This window comes from Schistocerca americana, chromosome 2, assembly GCF_021461395.2.
Source record: "Schistocerca americana isolate TAMUIC-IGC-003095 chromosome 2, iqSchAmer2.1, whole genome shotgun sequence".
Lineage (NCBI taxonomy): Eukaryota > Metazoa > Arthropoda > Insecta > Orthoptera > Acrididae > Schistocerca > Schistocerca americana.
The window spans coordinates 430621009-430642152 of record NC_060120.1 but is presented as its reverse complement, the minus strand read 5'-3'; the positions used below and the strand labels follow the sequence as shown (position 1 = coordinate 430642152).

At 39.8% G+C, this 21144-nt stretch overlaps 1 protein-coding gene across 4 annotated transcripts in view; it reads right to left on the bottom strand.

Moving 5' to 3' along the window:
- LOC124596154 (venom carboxylesterase-6-like) overlaps positions 1 to 21144 on the bottom strand; it is a 224883-nt gene that overhangs the window by 79030 nt on the left and 124709 nt on the right. For 3 of the 4 annotated variants that reach the window (XM_047135179.1, XM_047135181.1, XM_047135180.1), the window contains 2 exons: positions 17993 to 18143; positions 9208 to 9334 (listed from right to left, as the gene is read on the bottom strand). In XM_047135179.1, coding sequence (XP_046991135.1) covers positions 9208 to 9334; positions 17993 to 18143 — 278 coding nt within the window. Of the gene's footprint in view, positions 1 to 9207; positions 9335 to 17992; positions 18144 to 21144 lie in introns of those variants that run through there. The other variant, XM_047135182.1, reaches the window with a different exon arrangement.

The following is a 21144-nucleotide window of genomic DNA, read 5'->3' as shown; positions in this document are numbered from 1 at the left end:
GCCAATACCTGCTCAATGGTGGTGCCTCGACCTGTTGCCACTGACCCACCCCACAGAGGGTTATGGGCATTGAAGTCGCCCAGTAACAGGAAAGGTGGTGGCAATTGGGCTATCAGCGCAGTCAGGACATGCTGCAGGACATCACCATCTGGTGGAAGATAGAGACTGCAGACAGTAACAGCCTGTGGCATCCACACCTGAACAGCGACAGCCTCTAAAGGTGTTTGTAGAGGGACAGACTCGCTGTGAAGAGAGTGAAGGACATAGATGCAGACGCCACCAGATACCCTTTCATAAGCTGCCCAGTTCTTACAATAACCCCGATAGCCATGGAGGGCGGGGGTTCACATCACTGGAAACCAAGTTTCTTGAGGAGCAACGCAGAAGAAAGGGTGAAGACTGAGAAGTTGTCGGAGCTCAGCAAGATGGTGGAAGAAACCGCCGCAGTTCCACTGGAGGATGACATTGTCCATGGCTGAGAAAGGCGTGAAGGGGCTGGGGAGGCAGATTATGCCACTGGGTCACTTGATGCCACTGGTTCAGTACCCGCGCGAGTGACATCCATTGCGTCCGAGGGCCCGGAGAGATCCAGGTCTTCAGCAGATACCAGATTCTCGACCTCATCATCAGATGCTGAGCTTGTAGGAAGCGGTGAAATTAGAATATTATGGTGGAACAGGAAATGCTGCAGAATGGTTCAAATGTGATGTCTTTTGACAGAAAACAAAGGGTGTCATTAAGAAAGAGACATGTCTTAAGCTATCAGGCATCATCCAACTGGAGGCTAATTAGATTTGGTGTTCTACATGGTTCCATTCTAGGACTCTCACTTTGTCTTGTTTATATCAATGACCTTTCATCAGTAAAATAACCGGATGCCAAGTTTGTTTTGTTTGGAGAAGATACAAATATTGCAGTAAATAGTAAATTGATTACAGTCATAAAAAGATTGTTTACTGAAATTTTCAAGGACATTAATAAATGGTTCCTAGCCAATCCTTTGTCACCAAACTTTGAAAAAAAAAACACACTAAATGCAATTTAGAACTTGTAATAGGCTTCCCACCAGTACATGTGTAAAATTGACAGACATACAGAAGAAGTTGACAGTGTTAAATTCTTGGAATTACAGCTTGGTATTAACTTCAGTTGGTAGGAGCATGCCATACAATTGCTGAAGCATGTAAGTAAATTTCTGTTTTCAATGCAAGTGATATAAAAATATGAAAGTTAGTACATTGTGCATACCTCCATTCGATAATGTCACAGTGGATTATTTTTTTGGGATAACTCATAAAGCGAAGCTAAAGTTTCCTTGGTTCAAAAATATGTGATAAGAATTGTTTGTGGCATGAATGCAGCTCTACAAAGGTGCAAGAGAAAGCACACAGTCTGTCACCATAGGTTACTTTGCAAACTTGGAATTGGTCCCTGCCACAATCAGTGGTTGCACAGTCGTTATCTTGGTCCTATAGCACTGTATCAGAGACTTATCATTTACTCAGAATCAGACTCATTATCAGACCAGATAGACTACCACAGAGCTGCAGATGGTGGTCCTATAAAGGCTGCCTGGCATATGGATACCAGGAAATGGCTGGCGTCATGAAGTTTTGAGGATGAGAGACAGTGCTGACTGTCTGCTGATCATACCGTCCTCATTGCTGTGATTGTCACAGTGAAATTCAGCTGCAGGAGTCTGGCGGAATGGCAATGTAGACGGCAATGCTTTGTGGTGTGTGTGCTGAGTCATCAGGCACCAGCCATACACAGCTTTCTCCTGTTCCCTTCGGAAGGAGATGATGAAGCCATCTCGATATGCAAATGGAAGTGGTGGCCAAGGACACAGCATGCCTCTTCCTTTCATAGGTAGGTGGTGAAGCCATGTCAATGCAGTGGCAGTGGCTGTGGCAGAGGCAATAGCCAGTGGCATGGCACTCCTGGAGGAGAATGTGTGGCTGGCTGGGAGAAGTGGACTGGAGAACACGATGCCAGTGAAGAAAAGACATTGGTGCAAAAATTATGGCTAAATGGAGCAGAGCGGCCACAAGCTGAAGACACTCAATACACCACTATGGTGTCTGGTGGGAAGAAAACCCTGCACATGAGAGAAAGCAGATGTATGAGTGAGGAAGCAAGGAGCTGAGAACATGCGTAGAACACAGGCAACAGGCAGGAAGCGGGATGGTGAGCAGGCCATGTGTGTGCATGACGGGCCAGCAATAGGCACACAGAGTGGCACTGGGGCCAGTGGCGAGAGTGCTCGCAGCACTGGGGCAGTTGACAGGAGGGACTCGGCATGAGGCTGCAAGGTGCAGCTGAAGGCAGTCCAAAAGGAGACCTGGAAAAACAAAAGACTTGCACAGATGTCACTGAGAAGGTCACCCAAGGCTGCCAAAGGTGGCAAGACACCTTCAGTGAAAATTCTATGAGTGATACACAGGAGTTGCAGAGAAATCCGCAAGGCCACCAGAAAGGTCCACGAGGCCACCGGAGAGGGCCAAGAGGAACGATGACCACGGGCTGTGACAAAGAGGGTGCAGTGCTGAGCAATGCCCCACCAAGATGGAGCGACAGACAATACATCAGGAGAAGACACGCCCTGAGCTACAGAAACACAAGAAGAATGAGCCATGGGTGCAGCAGAAGGAGCAAGGACGACCATGGAATGCATGGGTGCCAAGGGTACCTGAGGTGGTGGTGGTGACCACTGGGAAGGCAGTGCATGAAGCAGAAGCCGTGTTCCCTGGCTGGTATGTGATGGTGTCACCCCCAATAAGCACTGAAACAAATGAGTGGTTTCCAAGTTCAAACAAGGCAACTACTGGCCTCACAACTGGACACGTTGCAGAAGTGAGAGTTCTGGCACAGAAGAAACCATGGGAAAAGAGCATGCTAAAAGGGACTAGAAGAATGTTGGTCGAATATGTGTGGAAGCACACAAATGCAGAGTGTACCTGATTAAGCACAGATACTGGAACAAAGTTCCGATGACACAGGAGCCATAAAAGTTTACCCTCATGGCCAATTAAAGTACCTTGTTGTGGGTTGGTACATGGAGAAAAGAATTTATTTCTATTAAAAAGGCAAACAAGCAGACATAAATGTTGTAAAACAGATTCTCAATGGGTGGAACATAAGAAATTGTCCTGATCTATTAAAGAAGTGTCACTCACTGAATACAGTTCTACAAAGATGCAAGAGAAAGCACACAGTCTGTCACCACAGATTACTCTGCAGAGTCAGAATCAGTTGTGGTCAAAATCAGTGGTTGCACTGGTGCTGTTTTGGTCCTGTAGCACTATATCAGATACTCATCATTTATTCAGAATCAGACTTGGCGTCAGACTCATATTCAGACCAAGTGTCAAATATAGAATCATATGGACAGAGAGCTGCAAGCGGTGGTCCTATAACGGCCATCCAGTAAATGGATACCAAAAAGCGGCTGACATCACATGGCTTCACGGATGCAAGATAGTTCCAGCCATGTCCTGTAATCGTGGCACCCTTGTTACTGCAATGGCTGTCACAGTGAAGTTCACCTGCAGGTGTTGGCGGGTTGGCAATCCACAGGGCAATGCTGTGTGGCAGCTGTGCTGGGTCATCAGGCACCAGTCGCACACAGCATATACACTGAGGTGACAAAATTCATGAGATATGATATACACATATACAGAAGGCAGTAGTATCACATACATGAGGTATAAAAAGGCAGTGCATTGGTGGAGTTGTCATTTGTACTCAGGTGATTCATTTGAGAGGGTGTCTGACATGATTATAGCCACAGCATGGGAATTAACAGACTTCGAAAATGGAATAATAATTGGGGCTATATGCATACGACATTCCATTTCAGAAATTGTTAGGGAGTTCAATATTCCAAGAATCCACAGTCTCTAAAGTGTGTCGAGAATACCAAATTTCAGGCATTACCTGACAATGACGGTCTTCACCTAACAACCAAGAGCAGCGGCGTTTGCATAGAGCACTCAGAGCTAACAGACAAGCAACACTGCATGAAATAACCACAGAAGTTAATTTAGCATGTACAACGAATGTATCCATTAGGACAGCGCAGAAAAATCTGGCGTTAATGGGCTGTGGCAGCAGATGACTGAAGCAAGTGCCTTTGCTAATGGCACAACATCGCATGCAGTGCCTTTCCTGGGCTCATGACTTTATCAGTTGAACCATAAAGGGCTAGGAAACCATGGCCCGGCCAGATGAGTCATGTTTTCATTTGGTAAGAGCTGATGGTATGGTTTGAGTGTGGTGCAGACCCCACAAAGCCATGGACTGAAGTTGTCAACAAGGCACTGTGGAGGCTAGGGGTAGCCCCATAATAGTGTGGGCTGTGTTTACATGGAATGGACTGGGTCCTCTTGTCAAATTGAACCTATCATTGACTGAAAAAGGTTATGTTCGCTACTTGGAAACCATTTGCAGCCATTTGTGGACTTAATGGATCCAAACAATGATGGAATTCTTATGTATGATAATATACCATGTCACCATCCCACAATTGTTCGTGATTGGTTTGAAGAATATTCTGGACAATTTGAGCAAATTATCTGGCCACCCAGATTTCCCAGCAACAATCCCATTAAACTATTGTGGCACATAATCGAGGTGGCAGTCCGTGCACGTTTTATGGATGGCTGTAGAGACAGCTTGGCCCAGTATTTCTGCAAGGGACTTCTGACGACTTGTTGAGTCCATGTCATGTCAAGTTGTCGCTCTACTCTGAGTAAAAGGAGGTCCAACATAATGTTAGGAGGTATCCCATGACTTTTGTCACCTCACTGCAAAATAGTTACATGAAGAAATAAAGTCTACCTCTTAAAATTCAGTTCACAACAGAGGTGGAAATAGACAAGAAACTCAATCTTTGGACTCACAGAATAAAGAAAAAGCAACATACGATTTCGCAATACACAAGAAAACTTCAGCCTGGAGACTGGTCTGATGCAGGCTCTTTGTGTTAGTCTATTCTGTGCAGGCCTCTTCATTTTTCCATAACTACTGCATCCTACATCAATTTAACCTGCTTATTACTGTCAACCCTTAGTCTCCCTCTACAGTTTTTACCCTTCACAAGTCCCACCAGTATCAAAGTGTTGATTCCTTCATGACTCAGGATGTGCCCTTCAACCAATCTCATCTTTTAGTCAAGTTGTTCCATAAATTTTATTTCTTTCCAGTATGATTCAGTATCTCCTTATCAGTTATCTGATCTAACCATATAATCATCAGCACTCTCCTGGGACATAAAATTTCAAAAGAGTCTATGCTATTCTTGTTTTAAATGTTTGTTGTCCATGTTTTACTTCATACATGGCTACACTACAGGCAAATACCTTCAAAAAAGACTTGCTAAAATTTAAATTTACATTCAATGTTAACATTTTCTCTTTTTCAGGAATGCTTTCCTTGCTATTGCCAGTCTTCAATTTACAGTAACTCTACTTTGTATGTTATCACCTATTTTGCTAAATAATGAAACTCATCTGCTGCTTTTAGTATCTCATTTCCTAATTTAATTCCCTCTGGGTACCCACTGCAACTAAAAACTAACAGATTTCAAAATAATTAAACGTAGCCACAGGCCATACCAAAAACTTAACTGAAGCAGAAAATTTTAAAATATTGAGGGCAATGGCAAAATGAAAATGTACAATGTGTACAACTTTGCTCCCACCATTTGCCAATAGGTGGCGACAACGGTAAGTAGCGGTTGAAAGAAGCAGATCGCAGACGTCAGGCAGTTAGCTTGGACCTCGGTGAACATAACCTCATTCAAACAGTAGTCGATTTGTGTTTGCATCATAAAGTTGTTCTTGAATGAAAACGTTAGTTTATGAGCCTAATTCTCATCATTTATGGGAGGTGTTACTGTTTTGTTTCAATATGAAGAAAACAGCGGTTGAGTCTCATTGAATGCTCTCAAGTACGTGTGGTAAGGATAATATTAGTGTAAGAACGTGTCGTGACTGGTTTCATCAGTGAAAGAACATGTTGTGAGTGGTTTCAACACTTCAAGAATGGTGATTTTAACATCGTAGACTGTCATAGTGGTGGAAGAGAGAATGTCTTCGAAAACGCAGAATTGGAGATATTGCCATGAAGACTCATGCCAAACTCAAGAACAATTGGCACGATTAGTGGGAGTGACACAGCAAGCCATTTCAAAACATCTCAAGGCTATGAGGATGATTCAAAAAGAAGGAACTTGGGTGCCATGTGAGCTGAATCCAAGAGACATTGAACAGCGTTTGTGTGTTTGTGAACAGTTGCTTCAGAGGCAAAAACGGAAGGGATTTCTGCATCACATTGTGACCGGGGATGAAAAATGGGTTCATTACAATAACTCTAAAGGCAAAAAATCATGGAGATATTCCGGCCATGCTTCCACATCGACGAGCAAACTGAATATTCACGGCTCTGATATCACACTCTTCATTTGGTGGAACCAGCTTGGCGTCATGTGCTATAAGGTGTTAAAACCAAGTGAAGCAATCACAGGTGCTCATTATCAAATGTAATTAATGTGCTTGAGCAGAGCATTAAAAGACAAATGGCCACAATACAGCGAGAAGCACGATAAAGTGATTTTGCAGCATGACAACGCTCGACCCCACGTTGCAAAAGTGGTCAAAACATATTTGGAAACGTTAAAATGGGAAATCCTACCCCACCCTCTGTATTCTCCAGACATTGCTCCCTCTGACTGTCACCTGTTTAGATCAATGGCGCATGGCCTGGCTGACCAACACTTCCGATCTCATGAAGAAGTCACAAATTGGATCGATTCGTGGATCGCTTCAAAAGATGAACAATTTTTTCGACATGGGGTTTGTAGACTGCCCAAAAGATGGGAGAAAGTAGTGGTCAGCGGTGGAAAATACTTTGAAAGATATAGGCGTAACCAATTTGTTTCATTAAAGCCTCAGATGTTGAGAAAAAAACGGTGGAAGCAAAGTTGTACACCTTGTATTACACTAGACTGTGCAATGGCTTTGGCCCATTGTTCAACAGATCGAAAGAATTATCAAAAAAAAGTAAAAAAAAAAAAACACACACAGACACAAACATGGACACGCATGCGCACAGAGAAAGAAGAGAGATAGAGGCTCCAGACTAAGTAGGAGGAATGTATTTATTATGACAACAACATGGAAAAAACTGTACGTGCTCATGAAATACTGGTATGTACATAATACTTTCATTCATTTCTACTATCTTCACAACACGATCATGTTTTTGCACATGACAAGCTATTCAGCATGTTAATAAGGTCTACAACAGTCTTCTCAGGTACTAGTTAATGTAAAATGTTGCAATAGATAAAAAGTATGTTTAAAGCCAATTTTCACCCACAAATTTTCAGGTTTCAACAATGTGTTAAGCCAATTTGTGTCAAAACATTTTTGAGTGATAAAAGTATACAGCAAGGAATTTATAATTTGCAAAAATAGGCAGAACCCAGCCCTATTAATACTTATGTAAACATGGTTATTGTTAGAGCACCCACAACATAAAGGACGATTCTCTTTTGCAATATTAATGTCCCTAAGTGACCCCAGTTTCATGTGGCTCCGTGTTCTTCTGCTGCATCGTCACATAGAAAATAAGTGGTGCCTCATGAATTCTCATTATCTCAATCCATTAATAAAGTCATTAGGGTAGTGCTGGCACAAGGAACCATTTTCGCACCTGATTGGTCAGCCAACTGTCCTTTTCTTTTTTCACTTGAATAAAATATCTAAATGAATACTATTCTCTGTGCCCACATAAATTACAAGAATGCTTTCACTCAGTCTACAGGTTTGAGTAACTTCATTTACACACTTTTTATTCGTCTCAGTTAGACATGAATCAAGACTAGAGTTGACAACATTCTTAGAGACAAATAATGTATCTTATTTGAAGGAGGGGTGAACAAAGAGTGTATTTCTAAAAATGAAGTATTTTTCAAAATTCATGTATTTAATTACTTAAGAACAAATTTTTTGTACTTCTGACATTAAACCTGGAGTTTGGTTGTTGTAAAAGGTTGATAACTGGTGCTACATTGTAAATTTGTATTTAAATAAATAAATTTTTTGAAGTTCTCTCTCTCTCTTCCTGCTGGTTTGCACCCATCACTGAAAATTATATATCAGCAAATTCTGAGGTGATATAAACAGAAGCATATAATATACAATTATTGTAACAGTTTGGTGACTTAACGCTTTGTTTTTTCAAAAGTGCTGCCTTTTATTGGTGAGAATTTTTTTTTTTTTTTTTTTTTGGTGAGAGATATTTGTCACCATTTAGTAATTTTCTTTGAATTTATTTAAGTAATATTGTTTCATTATATGAATCATTCCTTGCAGAAACTGTACATCACATTCAATTTATCTTGAGGATCAGTTTTTAGCCAGTCATATGATTTCTTCCATTCCCACACCACTGACCATTTCAACCCTCTGCTCGAGACACAAAATTCATTTTTAAGAAAATGCCTATTCCAACACAGATGAATGAAAAACTGAAATAAAAGCCACTTATTGGTATTCAATAAAAAGCAAATATCAGAACAGTGATGGCATGTGACAGCAGAGTGCAGTCAACAACTGCCTTCTGATTTAACAATGTCAAAATGATTTAATGATTCTGCTCAGAACTGAATGCACCAGACGGTGTCAACTGTTTTCATTTGGTTGCTCAACAGCCTCTCTTCACTCATATGAATGAATGGCTAATTCAACCAATAGGTAAAACTGCAACCAAATGAATAGAACGGTTTTCAACAACTGACTGAATCGTAAGTTTCATTTGGTTGTTCTTATCACCACATTACAGTGTATTCACATAATTTTTCAAATGAAATTCAAATGTGTCCCCCATTGCACTTAGGAAATGGTGTCCAGTACCTAGACAGATAATCTGACTTTGTAGACACAACAGATATCAGAACATCACAAACAAGCATAATGGGATATGGGCATGTCTTGTAACATCTAAAATGCCAGATTGAGCTACACAAAAGTTATGTTTCATTAATATGATTGACACTTAACATGTGATCTACATTTCTGTCACACTATTTCACAGACAGCATAATTAGTTCTTATCACACCAGCTTCAGCATGCACTAACAAAATACTGATAATTACTAATTTATACTTCTATGTTAAATAATTTTACAGATGAAATATTTACCCTGTTTTTGCAAAATTGGTCCACATGCAGGTCATTTCTGATATAATCTTCTGATCTTTTGCTTGAATATCTCTGCCATTTGAAGACTTACTGAACAGGTAATTCAGTTCATCTCCATGAGTCGCACCTAACGAAACAAAACATTTTGTATTTTTTCATATTTGTGTCAGGAATAATGGTATAATGATTAACATTAAAACTGTAATATTTGAACATTAGCTGAATGTTCCATTGGTACTTGGCAGAACATAATAATAATATTAAACAAAGAAACCTTTTCTACTGTTCTGCAAAATTATATATATTTGGTCATGAACTGGCTTCTGGCTTTTTAGATCATTTTCAGGTGTTCACTGAAAGTCACAAGCACAGATAAAATGATGTGTGACTTACATAAGTATTATTTATATAGAAGATAGAGAAGATACAAATATGATGATGTGCAGAAACAGTTGCATTAACTAAACAAGGAACACAGTTTTTACATGGAGATAAATTTAACAACTCATAAAAAATAAAGTAGAATTTACAGTTTCAATTTATTACTTGTAACTAAAAGTCAGTTTAACAGAAGAGAAAAGGAAACTGAGTTTGGTAACTTAACACTAAGCTGACATTTTCTATCATCTGTTTGTTGATTTCCACTATTTCCAGTAGGATCATTTTTCTACTTTTGTATACAGAATGTAAAACTTTGCATTCTACATCATATGAGTGGTTACTGTTAAAAAATGATCAGCAAGGTTGAATCTTTCTTTCTTAATTTCCAGCTTCCCTCATGTTCAGATAACACAATTGCCACAGCTCCACCTTACTGGCCAATATATACTTTTTCACGTGCTTTTATGAACAGAGTGGTGTGTATAAAAGCACTGTGGCAAAGTATATATTTGTCAGGCAGGCAGAACTGTGACAATTAGATTATGTAAACATGAGAGGAGATGGAGGTAAAGAAAGAAAGATTCAATCTTTGCTGATCATCTTTTAACAGAAAACCACTCACACAGCTGTTGGACAAAAATATGGGAACAGCACAAAAAATGCATGCTTGAACATAAATGCAGAAGCTAGCCAAGCCCTGCAAGTTGTCTTGCTGTACTTTACCATGAAGGGCACCTGTGCAGTGTTCTCAATAAGTTGCAATTGTCAATCATGATCAGAACAGTGTTCTGTGCAGTTATGAGTGCACTGTATTGGAGCTGAGTGAATTTGAACGTGGACAGATTGTTGGTGCTCGTATGGTGAGTCCTACCATAACTGAGGCAGACAAAGTGTTCTGCATTTCAAGATGCACTGTATGAGGTCTGTTCAAAAAAATCCACAACACTCGCAATTTTGCGCCAGTGGTATGTTGGAACAAAATCCGCTTGGAATCTCTGCACATGCCTATTTTTTAATTAGTAACTGCAGGAAGTTTCATTGTTGTATGTCTGTTAGTTATTGTTCAGTGCTGTATTGAGTAGTATGTTGTATTGCGCAGTTTGCAAATATCGATATGGCAGAGTTAGAGGAGCAATGCATCTGCATTAAATTTCGCGTGAAACTCAAGAAAACCTTTACAGAGACACCCCAAATTATCCAGGAAGCCTACAGTGATGAGTTTTTAAGCTATACTCAGTGTTATGATGGTTCACACAATGTAAAACAATGTAAAAATGGCCAGACAGATGTTAAAGATGACCTTCGTTCAGAACGCCCTTTGACGTCTACTGACGACGCTCAAGTCAGGAACGTCAATGAAATTGTGTGTGCCAATCAAAGACTGACTGTCCGAGAGGCCGCAGAAGAATGTAACATTTCAGTTGGATCATGTCGTGAAATACTGACACTGAATCTTGGAATGCATCATGTTGCCATCAAGTTCTTCCCATGGCTCATGAATCAAGACCAGAAAGACCTTCGCCTCGCAATCTGTGAAAAGCTTTTGGATTACACAAATGAGAACGAGATGTTTCTTAAGAGAATCATAACTGGTGATAAGATGTGGGTCTATGGTTATAATGTTGAGACCAAGGTTCAGTCTTCACAACAGGACAGGAGAGGTTCTCCAAGAACAAAAGAAGCTCATCAGGTCAGGTCAAATGTCAAAGGCATGCTATAGGTTTTTTTTTTTTTTTTTTTTTTTTTTGGACTAGTTCATTATGGATTCACGCAACAGGGTCAAAGCGTTAATCAATGGTACTAATGGGAAGTTTTGTGGTGTCTGCAATAAAATGTGAGAGTGGCCTGAAATGTGGTGAGACAATTCCTGGCTCTTGCATGATGACAATGCACCTGCACATTCATCCCTGTTGGTGTGTGACTATTGCATAAAAAACGAAATCACTGTGTTGCCTCACCATCCAGACTTGGCCCCTGTGGACTTTTTGTTTTGTTTCCAGAGTTGAAAACCCTGCAGAATGGAATGAAGTTTTTTAATGATAAATGAGATGAAAGAAAATTCGCAGACAGTGCTTTGTGTGGTCCAGCAAGAGGTGTATCAAGACAGCTTTTGGAAGTGGAAACACCATTTGGAGCGGTGTATCAATTGTGGAGGAGAGTATTTCGAAGGGGCTATGCACAATAAGTAGAAAAAGTTTGTGGACAAAGTTCCAGGATCTTTTGAACAGACTTCATATTAAAGATTTATATTTCATACAGGGAAAATCGAAAAACATCATCTGTTAAGTCATAACACAGACAAAAGTGTGTGTTATATGATCATGACAGATGACTACAAAAGAGAATTGTCATGAAAAATAAGATAACAATAGCTGCAACAATCACTGCCGAACTGAATGTCACATTTGCAAACCCTGTCAACAACAAAACAATATGAAGGGAGCTCCATAAGTAGGGAATTGTAGGGTGAGCTGGAACTTGAAAACCATTCATATATCAGTGATGCAAACGTCCGTGACAGGAAAATGTGGTGCCAAAGCCATACAGCCCAGATTATTCAGAAATGGAAAAATGTCATTTGGTCAGATGAGTCTTGTTTCACACTGTCTTCAACTTCTGGCTGAGTTTATGTTCCAAGAGTGAAACATGGCAGGGGTTCAGTGATGATTTGGGCAGCCATATCATGGTATTCCATGGGCTCCATGATTACTCTGCGAGGTACGTTAGTATCAAGGATTATGTGACCATTTTGGCTGATCAGGTCCATCCCATGGTATAATGTTGACCTCCCAATAGTGATGCTGTGTTCCAAGGTAACAGGGCCACTACTCACAGGGCTGACATTGGCCAGCACTGGTTTTGTAAGCTCAAGAATGAATCGTTGCATCTCCCCTAGTCATCACAGTCACCAAATCTCAATATTATTGAGCCTTTGTGGTCCACTTTTGAGAGAAGTGTGCATGATCGCTATGCATCTCCATCTTCATTACTTGAAACTGCCAATATTTTGCAGGAATAGATTCACTTCAGAACCATTGAGGACACATATTTATCCATTGTGAGGTTACTGGATCCTGTTTTGATTGCCAACGGGTTTTCTACACTGTATTAGGCATGGTAACGATTTTTTGTTGTTTCCATAATTTTGTCCAACCCCTGTATGATGTAAAATGTGAAGTTTTACACCCTGTAAAGAAAAGCAGAAAGATGACCCAACTGGAAATCGACAAACATATGACACAGTGTTAAATGATCACACTCAATTTTCTTTTTGTCCCGTTACATTAACTTTCAGTTACAAATTCTGGATCAAAATAAATTCAACTTCATTTTTTACCAATTATTAAATGTACCTCCATATAACAGACAAATCCTTCTCAAAGTAAGACATAACAAAAAAAAAACGTAAATATTGACATAGTTATACTACATATACATTAGAAATGTGTTAGGTGGCACCACTCTACAGACACAGTTCTCGAGTGTCAGACTGCTTGCTGGTGGTCACAAGTCGCAAGTGTACACTAGACACTCATTATGACCATATTGGCATGAATATAAGCCTTACTCAAATATAAACTGAAACTAGATTTTGAAAATGGATGATGGCGAGGGGAAGATGAGAGAAACTTGAAGCTGAAACGTTTGTCACATTACCCATGTACAAAAACTATTCTCAACATGATCACTCTTAATCACATTTTGTTATATTGCAAAATAGATAAACTACACAGAAATGCCAGTCTCCTAAGCAGTCTTCACTGATGTCACTGTTAAATTCATTAGCAGTATCTGTTTCATCTGTTTCATCCCCTCCCAATGTACATAGTCCTTGCTACCATCCAGGGTGATGTACACACAGTATTTCTTGAACTTTCTGATGACAGAATTTCATGATACTGTACACCACGAAGAGATGATTTACTTATACCTAAGTTTGACTGATTGCTTTTAATTTTACCACATGGAGCATGTGTGTGACCTTCTTCTAAAAGCCAATCGGCATTGTGTTCTCAGAGACAGTCATTAAATGGGTTGTTTACAACAAGTGCCTATAGTTCTCAAGTCATATATCACCAGTCTTTCTTCAATGTAGCAACTTTATTTTTTACTTCAGATATTAGATGACCTCTAACTCAAAACTAGCACAGCTCTCTTACAGAGTAGTGCATCAGGTCTACAATTACAAAAAGCAACTAACCAGTACATCATTAATTCTGTTGTCATCCAAACTTTCAGTTAACTATAAACATATCACTAACCACTTAGGGAAGTATCCATGTGTAAGGATTTATGCTTCAGAACAACACGGGGGTTGGGGACAGCTGCCCTTCCTCTGTAGTAACTGCTGACATCACAGTAATTCTTTGTTTTTTGTTTCCAGTTGTTCATAATGAGATATTTTTTGCCTCCCAAAAAGTCCACTGCTGTACTGCTTAGCATGTCCCAAAGCACAGGGGTCTCATTAACATAGCCAATCCAGTGTATAGGGACTAAGTTTTACAATAATAGTCATTACCTACAATGAAATGTCACGGGCAAATCAGAGACAGTTACATTCTTACTCATATGCAGCAATTTGTTTCCAAAAACTAGCAATATTCTTACTCCATTTCAAATTAAGAAACAAGCACTGCAGTTGAAGTTTCTACAATATAAAAATATATCAGTGCCTGTAGAGTCACTCAGATAAGCCATGTCCTAATCACTCATGGCTGAATTTTGCAAAACAAATGCAGATTTGCATATCTGGCCCAATATAATGCAGGGTGTTAAAAAAATATTCAATATTTCAGGGGATGATAGTATGTGTCAAAACAAGACAAAAATGTCTTTGACCATGGGCTCTACAAAGCATGCTTTCTCACATATGACATATGAACATATGTTCACAGGAGGTACTCTTGTGAAGTCATCTATGGCAGTGCATTACTTGTCCTACTACAGATGACTACCCAATAATTAATTTTAATAGCCACCCGTGGTATGGAGTACTGTGAGGTAGGAAGACATCACAAACATGTGGTTGCAGATATGAGTACCATGTTGCATTGGCACTCCGTGCCGTACGATGGTGAACAGCGTGCTGAGGCCATGTAGTATCTATGTTAACATTAGTTGGCTCAGTGGTTGTCCCGTTTACATTGTGTGATTGTACTGTAGTTTTGTTACATCTGTTTACATTCATGTACATTTCTCCTATCTCCAGGTACACACTGTGATGTTTGGTCAACTTACAGGTCACATTTGAAGACATGTTATCATGGTGTTTTTGTTGCAGTACAACATGTTTTCTCTCTTGCAAATACTCTGACACAACCTATCAATGGAGGCCTTTTATTCTACAAGGCATATGGTAGACATGATTCACTGCTATGATTTTGCAGATGGATTTAATCTGAGAGCACTTAACCTGTACACTGAACGATTTCCAGCACACAGGATACCATCTGTTAAGCTGTTCAGCTGATTGTTCCAGTGTCTTGGGGAAACAGGTTCCATGGCATCCAACAAAGTAGACAGTGGAAGGCCTCGTTAAGTTCACATGCCTGAAATGAAGGCACGTGTTCTAGGTGCAATGGATGACAATCTTCGAACCAGTGAGTGGCAAATAGCAGTAGCTGAAGGTGATAGTCATCCTCTGGTCTGGGCTGTACTTTGTGAGCAGTTGTTGTATCCATACCATGTTCATCACATCCAGATCCTTGAGACACAAGACCATCCTGGCAGAGTACAGTTCTGCCATTTTTTATACTGATGAGGCAGGGTTTACATAAGACTAGCATTGTAAATTCCCATAATCGGCATGTGTGGGCTGATGAAAATCCCCACATGGTTCAAGAAACAAGGTATCTGGTTCGATTCTCAGTCAATGTATGGGCAGGCGTTCTTTGTGATAGATTGCTAGGGCCGTACCTACTACCAAAGAGATTAACGAGGGCTCAATATCACCACTTTCTGGAAAATGTACTGCCCATCTTGCTGGAGGATGTGCCCTGTCAGGACAGACTACAGATGTGGTTCATGGATAATAGTGCACCAGTACATTTTTTCTGCATTGTGCATTGGCACCTGACGAGGACATTTGAAAACTGGTGGATTGGCTGGCAAGGCCCCATACCTTGCCCTCCTTGTTACTTGAAGCTAAATGTGCTAGACTTCTGGTTATGGGCAAACATGAAGCAATTGGTCTATGCCACTACAATAAATAGTGTACAGACACTACACAGTCGTGTCTTCCATGCATCTCAGCACATTCAGAACCAACCAGGGCAATTTCAAAGGGTGCATGAGTTCTCACAATGAAGGGCAGAGGGATGCATTGAGATGAATGGATATCATGTTGAACACTTCCTCTGAACAACTGGTCATATGTCAGAAAGTATGCTTTGTAGAACCCATGGCTATAAGACATTTTTTCTTGTTTTGATGCATACAAACATCCCTTGAAATATGGAATAGTATTTTTTAACATCCTGTACATCTGTTAAGTCAAGCTACTATTAAACAAGTGCAAACTGACAAAAAAGGAACCTTAACAAGGAAAAAGAAAGGAAGCGAGAAGAGACATCATAACATATTGCAAAATGCTTCAAACTGGATTTGTTTTCAAAATTACTTTGCTCTCATTTAACAACCAAAGTCTTTTTTTAGTAAAAAATGCAGGCTCTCACTGTGTATCCAACTGGCATCCTTTATGAGTATACTGGCACATCAAAATGTTTATCTATGCTTTCTATTTTATGTTAACATTTTTCTAAATGAGAAACAAAATATCAATATTATGTATACAGGCTGAAGTAGTGAGTGAAAATTTGTGCCACGGCCGGGAATCAAACCTGGGTCTCTTGCTTACTTGGGAAGTGCCTCAGCTGCTAAGCCACCTTGGCACAGCGTTTCACACTTGCTTCCCTCCTCGGTACAAATTCTCCCTGCTGCCCCGGTCTACTTTTAATTCCCCCTTACACATGAGTAGAATTGCCGCAGCCTCCACATTCTGATTAGCATCTCAGCATCAAATGTAAATGGGGGATCCAGCCTGAAACCCAGGTGCAGGTATTTTTACAAATGAAATGATGCAATTTCGGAGACTTTACTGGTCTCGTACATATATGATTTTATGTATATAGACTAAAGCAGCGAATGAAAATTTGTACCAAGGCCAGGAATCAAATAAGGGTCTCCTACCTACAAGGCAAGTGCATTAGCCAGTAAGCCACCTTAGAGCAGTGTTTCATCCAACTGCACTGATTACCCAAGCATGCCTCCCTCCTTGATACAGATTCTCACTGCATCTGCATGAGACCAGTAAAGTCCCTGAAATTGTGTCATTTCATTTGTATGAAATATCAATTGAAGACACAAAATGCTGGAAAAGAGTACAAAATGGTGTTTTCAGTTCGGCTTTGTAATAACACATAGCTGAAATTGCAGTTATAGTGCAGTACCTTCTTAAATAACTAATTCTGGCAAGTGACCATTCCATCCATCTGCCCATTCATACATTCATTCCAGTGCCCTACATCCAGCCAATGCTGGGTTGAAACTAATACAGTACTTCTCCAATTTCACGTAGAACCACATTTGTAAATACGTTTTTATTCCAATGAGGTCACCAGTCCCCAAGCTACCATGAGCTTCCCTCCCCTTCCCTTTCTCTCCTGGGGAGGAATCATTGTGTTCCTTTTCACTGCGTCAAGCATATATTGTATGGTCAAAATGACATCATTTTTTAGAGTGTCTGTGCAACATGTAATTGAGGTGGGACCTGGGAAAAAGTCTAGTATTCACATAAGTGGGTGTGGAAAACCACCTAAAAGCTAAATCCAGGATAACCAATACACTGGTCCCTTTAGTTAATCCAAGAGGTTGATTCAACCTGGGGCTAATACACTTCCCAGTGTCCAGGAAGTGGGCACTTTAACAAACTCGGCTATCCAGGTGCATTGGCAAGTAACTGCTATCAGATTCTATTAAAGAAATAGTACAGAATACATAATGAATAACTGCTAATAGATCTATAAAATACACAGTGTGATTAAAAACGTAGTGCACCTTCTTGGTGTTATCCTCTGATAGAAACTAGCCCATCATGTATACAGTATGAATGCCATAAGTGTTAAAGTCATGTTTAGATCATTGTACTTTTATATGGATATGTTCCTATTGATGGATGGCACTATGGTCTTGCATGTGACACATAATCATAACACACCTTACATTAACACGTTAATTACAGAAATTTTTTTATATGTTAAAATGATAACTTAAAATTACTGAAAAATCAGTACTTAAAAGGCTGCTCAATCTCAATATGCAACTTTTCACAGCAAAGTCAATCATGGCATCAAAACTTGTAAAGCTCACATTTTAAAATGGCAGTAAACACTTTATCATTTCTCACCTGGTAAATGTTCTGCTCTCATTTGCTTCTTTACGCTGTTCAGGTCACCTTCATAACAAAATAGGTAGTAAAACACATGAGCTGAGCTGTGGAACGAATGAAGTCTCACTGTCTCATGTGCAGCATATGCATAACGCAAATCAGTTTTTAGCTGTTCAAAAGAACATACACACATGTATTTAAATGCAACACAAATAGTAAAATGTAATGAACTAGACCAATAAGCTGAAATATCATCTCCCTGAATAAGGTCTTAGAAACAAGGTTACAGTTCAATATACAAAAATCTCCTTGAAATTATACAATTACTTACGAGGGCAGTCTGAAAAGTTCTTGTAATTCAACAGAAAGAGATGAGGTACCTCAAAGAAACCTTTTCATTTTTCAACAGAGTCTCCCCAAACACTAACACACTTGGTTCAGCAATGTTCCAGTGCCTTGATTTCTTTTCTGAAATTAGATTCTTCCAGGCCTGCAAAAATATCCGCAAACTTCAGTTGTCAGTTCTTTGTTTGAAGTGAATCTTCACCATCGCAGAAAATTTTGAGCTTGGGGAAGAGTCAGAAGTCTGCGACAAATCACGTTAATAAAGTGAGCATGGTAACAATTCGTATCTTAGTTAAAGCACAGTATTTTTACCATGGCAATGACACTTGTGTGTCAGTGCGCACTGTCTTGATGAAATATAACATTCTTCCTCGCCAAACCTTGCCTTTTTTGCATATCTTTTGCTGTAATTGCCCCATAATTGTTTAAGCACTGGGAAGACAATCTGTCAGCAGAATCCCTTTCGCATCCCGTAAAACTGATGCCATGTCCTTTCTGGTTGGCTGTATTGCCTTTGTTTTCTTTGGTGGTAATGAATCAACATGTTTCCATCTCTCTGACTTGTTCTGTCTCTGAGATATATCAGTGGAGCCATATTTCATCTCTGGTCACAAACTGGCACAAAAAATATTGTTAGTTACTCTGAAATAGGTCAAACAGTGTTCAGATATTTCCATTTGGGTTGCCTCTAATTCTGTATTATGAGTCACGGTACCCATCTAGGAGATGATTTGCTCATATCCCATTACCATTAAGAATGTGGTATGCTCATTTAGATGACATCCCTACAGCTTTAGCAATTTCTTGCAATTTCAATTGACGATCCCTCATTACCATTTTATTCACTTTTGCTTTAATTTCTGGGATAGTGCGGCACATCTTGCCCAGCCACTAAGCAGATCATCATCTAACCTAACCTGACCAAATAAAAATCCATTTGCCGACTTGTTAACAGCTGAATATGAAGGAGAAGAGTCTCCTAGTGTGTTCTGAAAATTGGCATGAATTTCCTTTGCTTCCACACCTTTCTTTACTAAGTACTTAATCATTGCTTGAATCTTGATTTTTCCCCATCTTCACAAATCACTACATGGGAACAATGACAGAGAAATGTCCACAGCACAGATCTCTGCCCAGAGAACTGATGCATCACATATTTACTCATAAAGGATGACCTATTATTACATGGGAACCTTGTTGCGCCAGAGCTGACGTGTTGCTAATTTCGCAAATTTTCCAAACTGCCCTTGTATTAACACAACATGGTGATATTGAGCCAAATTAACCATACAGTTTTTGCATGAACTGAATTGAGAAGAATGAGTCCCAATCCAGCACTCGCTCTCTTTCCATTTATAATGTGTTGAGTTGAAAAACTTGTGAAGCAAATGTATGACATTAGTATGAAAGTGTAGAAAATAAGAGTATTAACAGTAATAAAGTTAGCAATCTAGTCAGACAATGCCTGTGTGTTGCTTCTCCTTAATGGCAAAAAACCATTTCATAATATCACCTTCTTTGCAACATTGTCTTTCCTCTCCAAAAGACAGAGCTGCAGATTGGATATAGGAGGACCAGTGAAATGAAATGAGACAGATGGAAAAAGTAACTACACTCATTATTATTTCAAAAGTGATCACCATAACTGTTAAAACTATCCACCTGTGAAGCAAGACAATCAATGTCTTCATGAAAAAATGTTTGCAGTTGCCTGTGGAACCATGACTGTACTAAAGTGTGCACCTCTTCATCTGAAGTAAACTGACAGCCATGAATGTCTTTGTTCAGGACTCCAAAAATATTAAAATCACACGAGAAGAGATGGAAGAAGTGTAAGGGCTTCTCAGCAAAGCTTCTGCAGCATAGTCTAAACTAACTCGGCAACACATGTCTAATTTTTCCAATGAATGATGTTTGTGAGCAATAAAATGATATAATGATGTAATATAAATGACAGCACAACTATTGTGTGACTTTCCTATGTATTCTTCATTTGGTGAGCCATACTGAGGAGTGATGTGTGTCTACAAGGCGGGATGGCAATCAGGAAGTACCTCCATGGGTGCCTGTGCATGCTCCGTGTATTGTCAGCCCTGGAGCAAAAGCCACAGACAAACAATGCTGACACCAGCTGGGGAAAACAATTTTTTATTCCTATTTGGAACTGTCAAGTTGATGTTTACTTTGATATTCTGAATTATAAAGTTATTGTAACATTCCTGTACAAAGACCTGTTTATTACCAGGAGTCATTTCAAGAATACATGGTGCATAGATCTGAGGTGGTTTTTATATATTTATGCACTGGTATACTGTGCTACATTCTTGGCATCCAGTACACTGTAGACTCAAAAGATGAAGTCTGAGCAACGGTACCCACAGACTACTTTTATAACCAACACCTGAAGGTAATTTAAATTCTGAAATATCAGTTTAGGGAACATTACAGGATATGAAATTAACAAGCTGTCCACCCAGATGAATGATCACTGGCAAACTGTGGCTAGGCCCACTTCAGTCATTTGGTTGCTGAATATATTGCAAACCCAACCAATGGCTTGAACAGCTGGTTCGCTACCAATGCCATTCAGATCCTCTCTCACAGCACCAAGCCCTCTCACTGAGAAGGTGAGAACTGTCCCTGTATTCATTCATTCTTGCACTCTCTCTAGCCCAAACTTCAATTAGCCCCCATTCTCAGCTTCCTCAGTCCCATTCCCTTGGCTTCACTCTTTTTCTCTAATGTTATTTTCACCCCATTCTTTCCCTATTTCAACATTCTCCTCCCTTTTCTCCAACATTTCACACACACTCTCACTCTCCCTC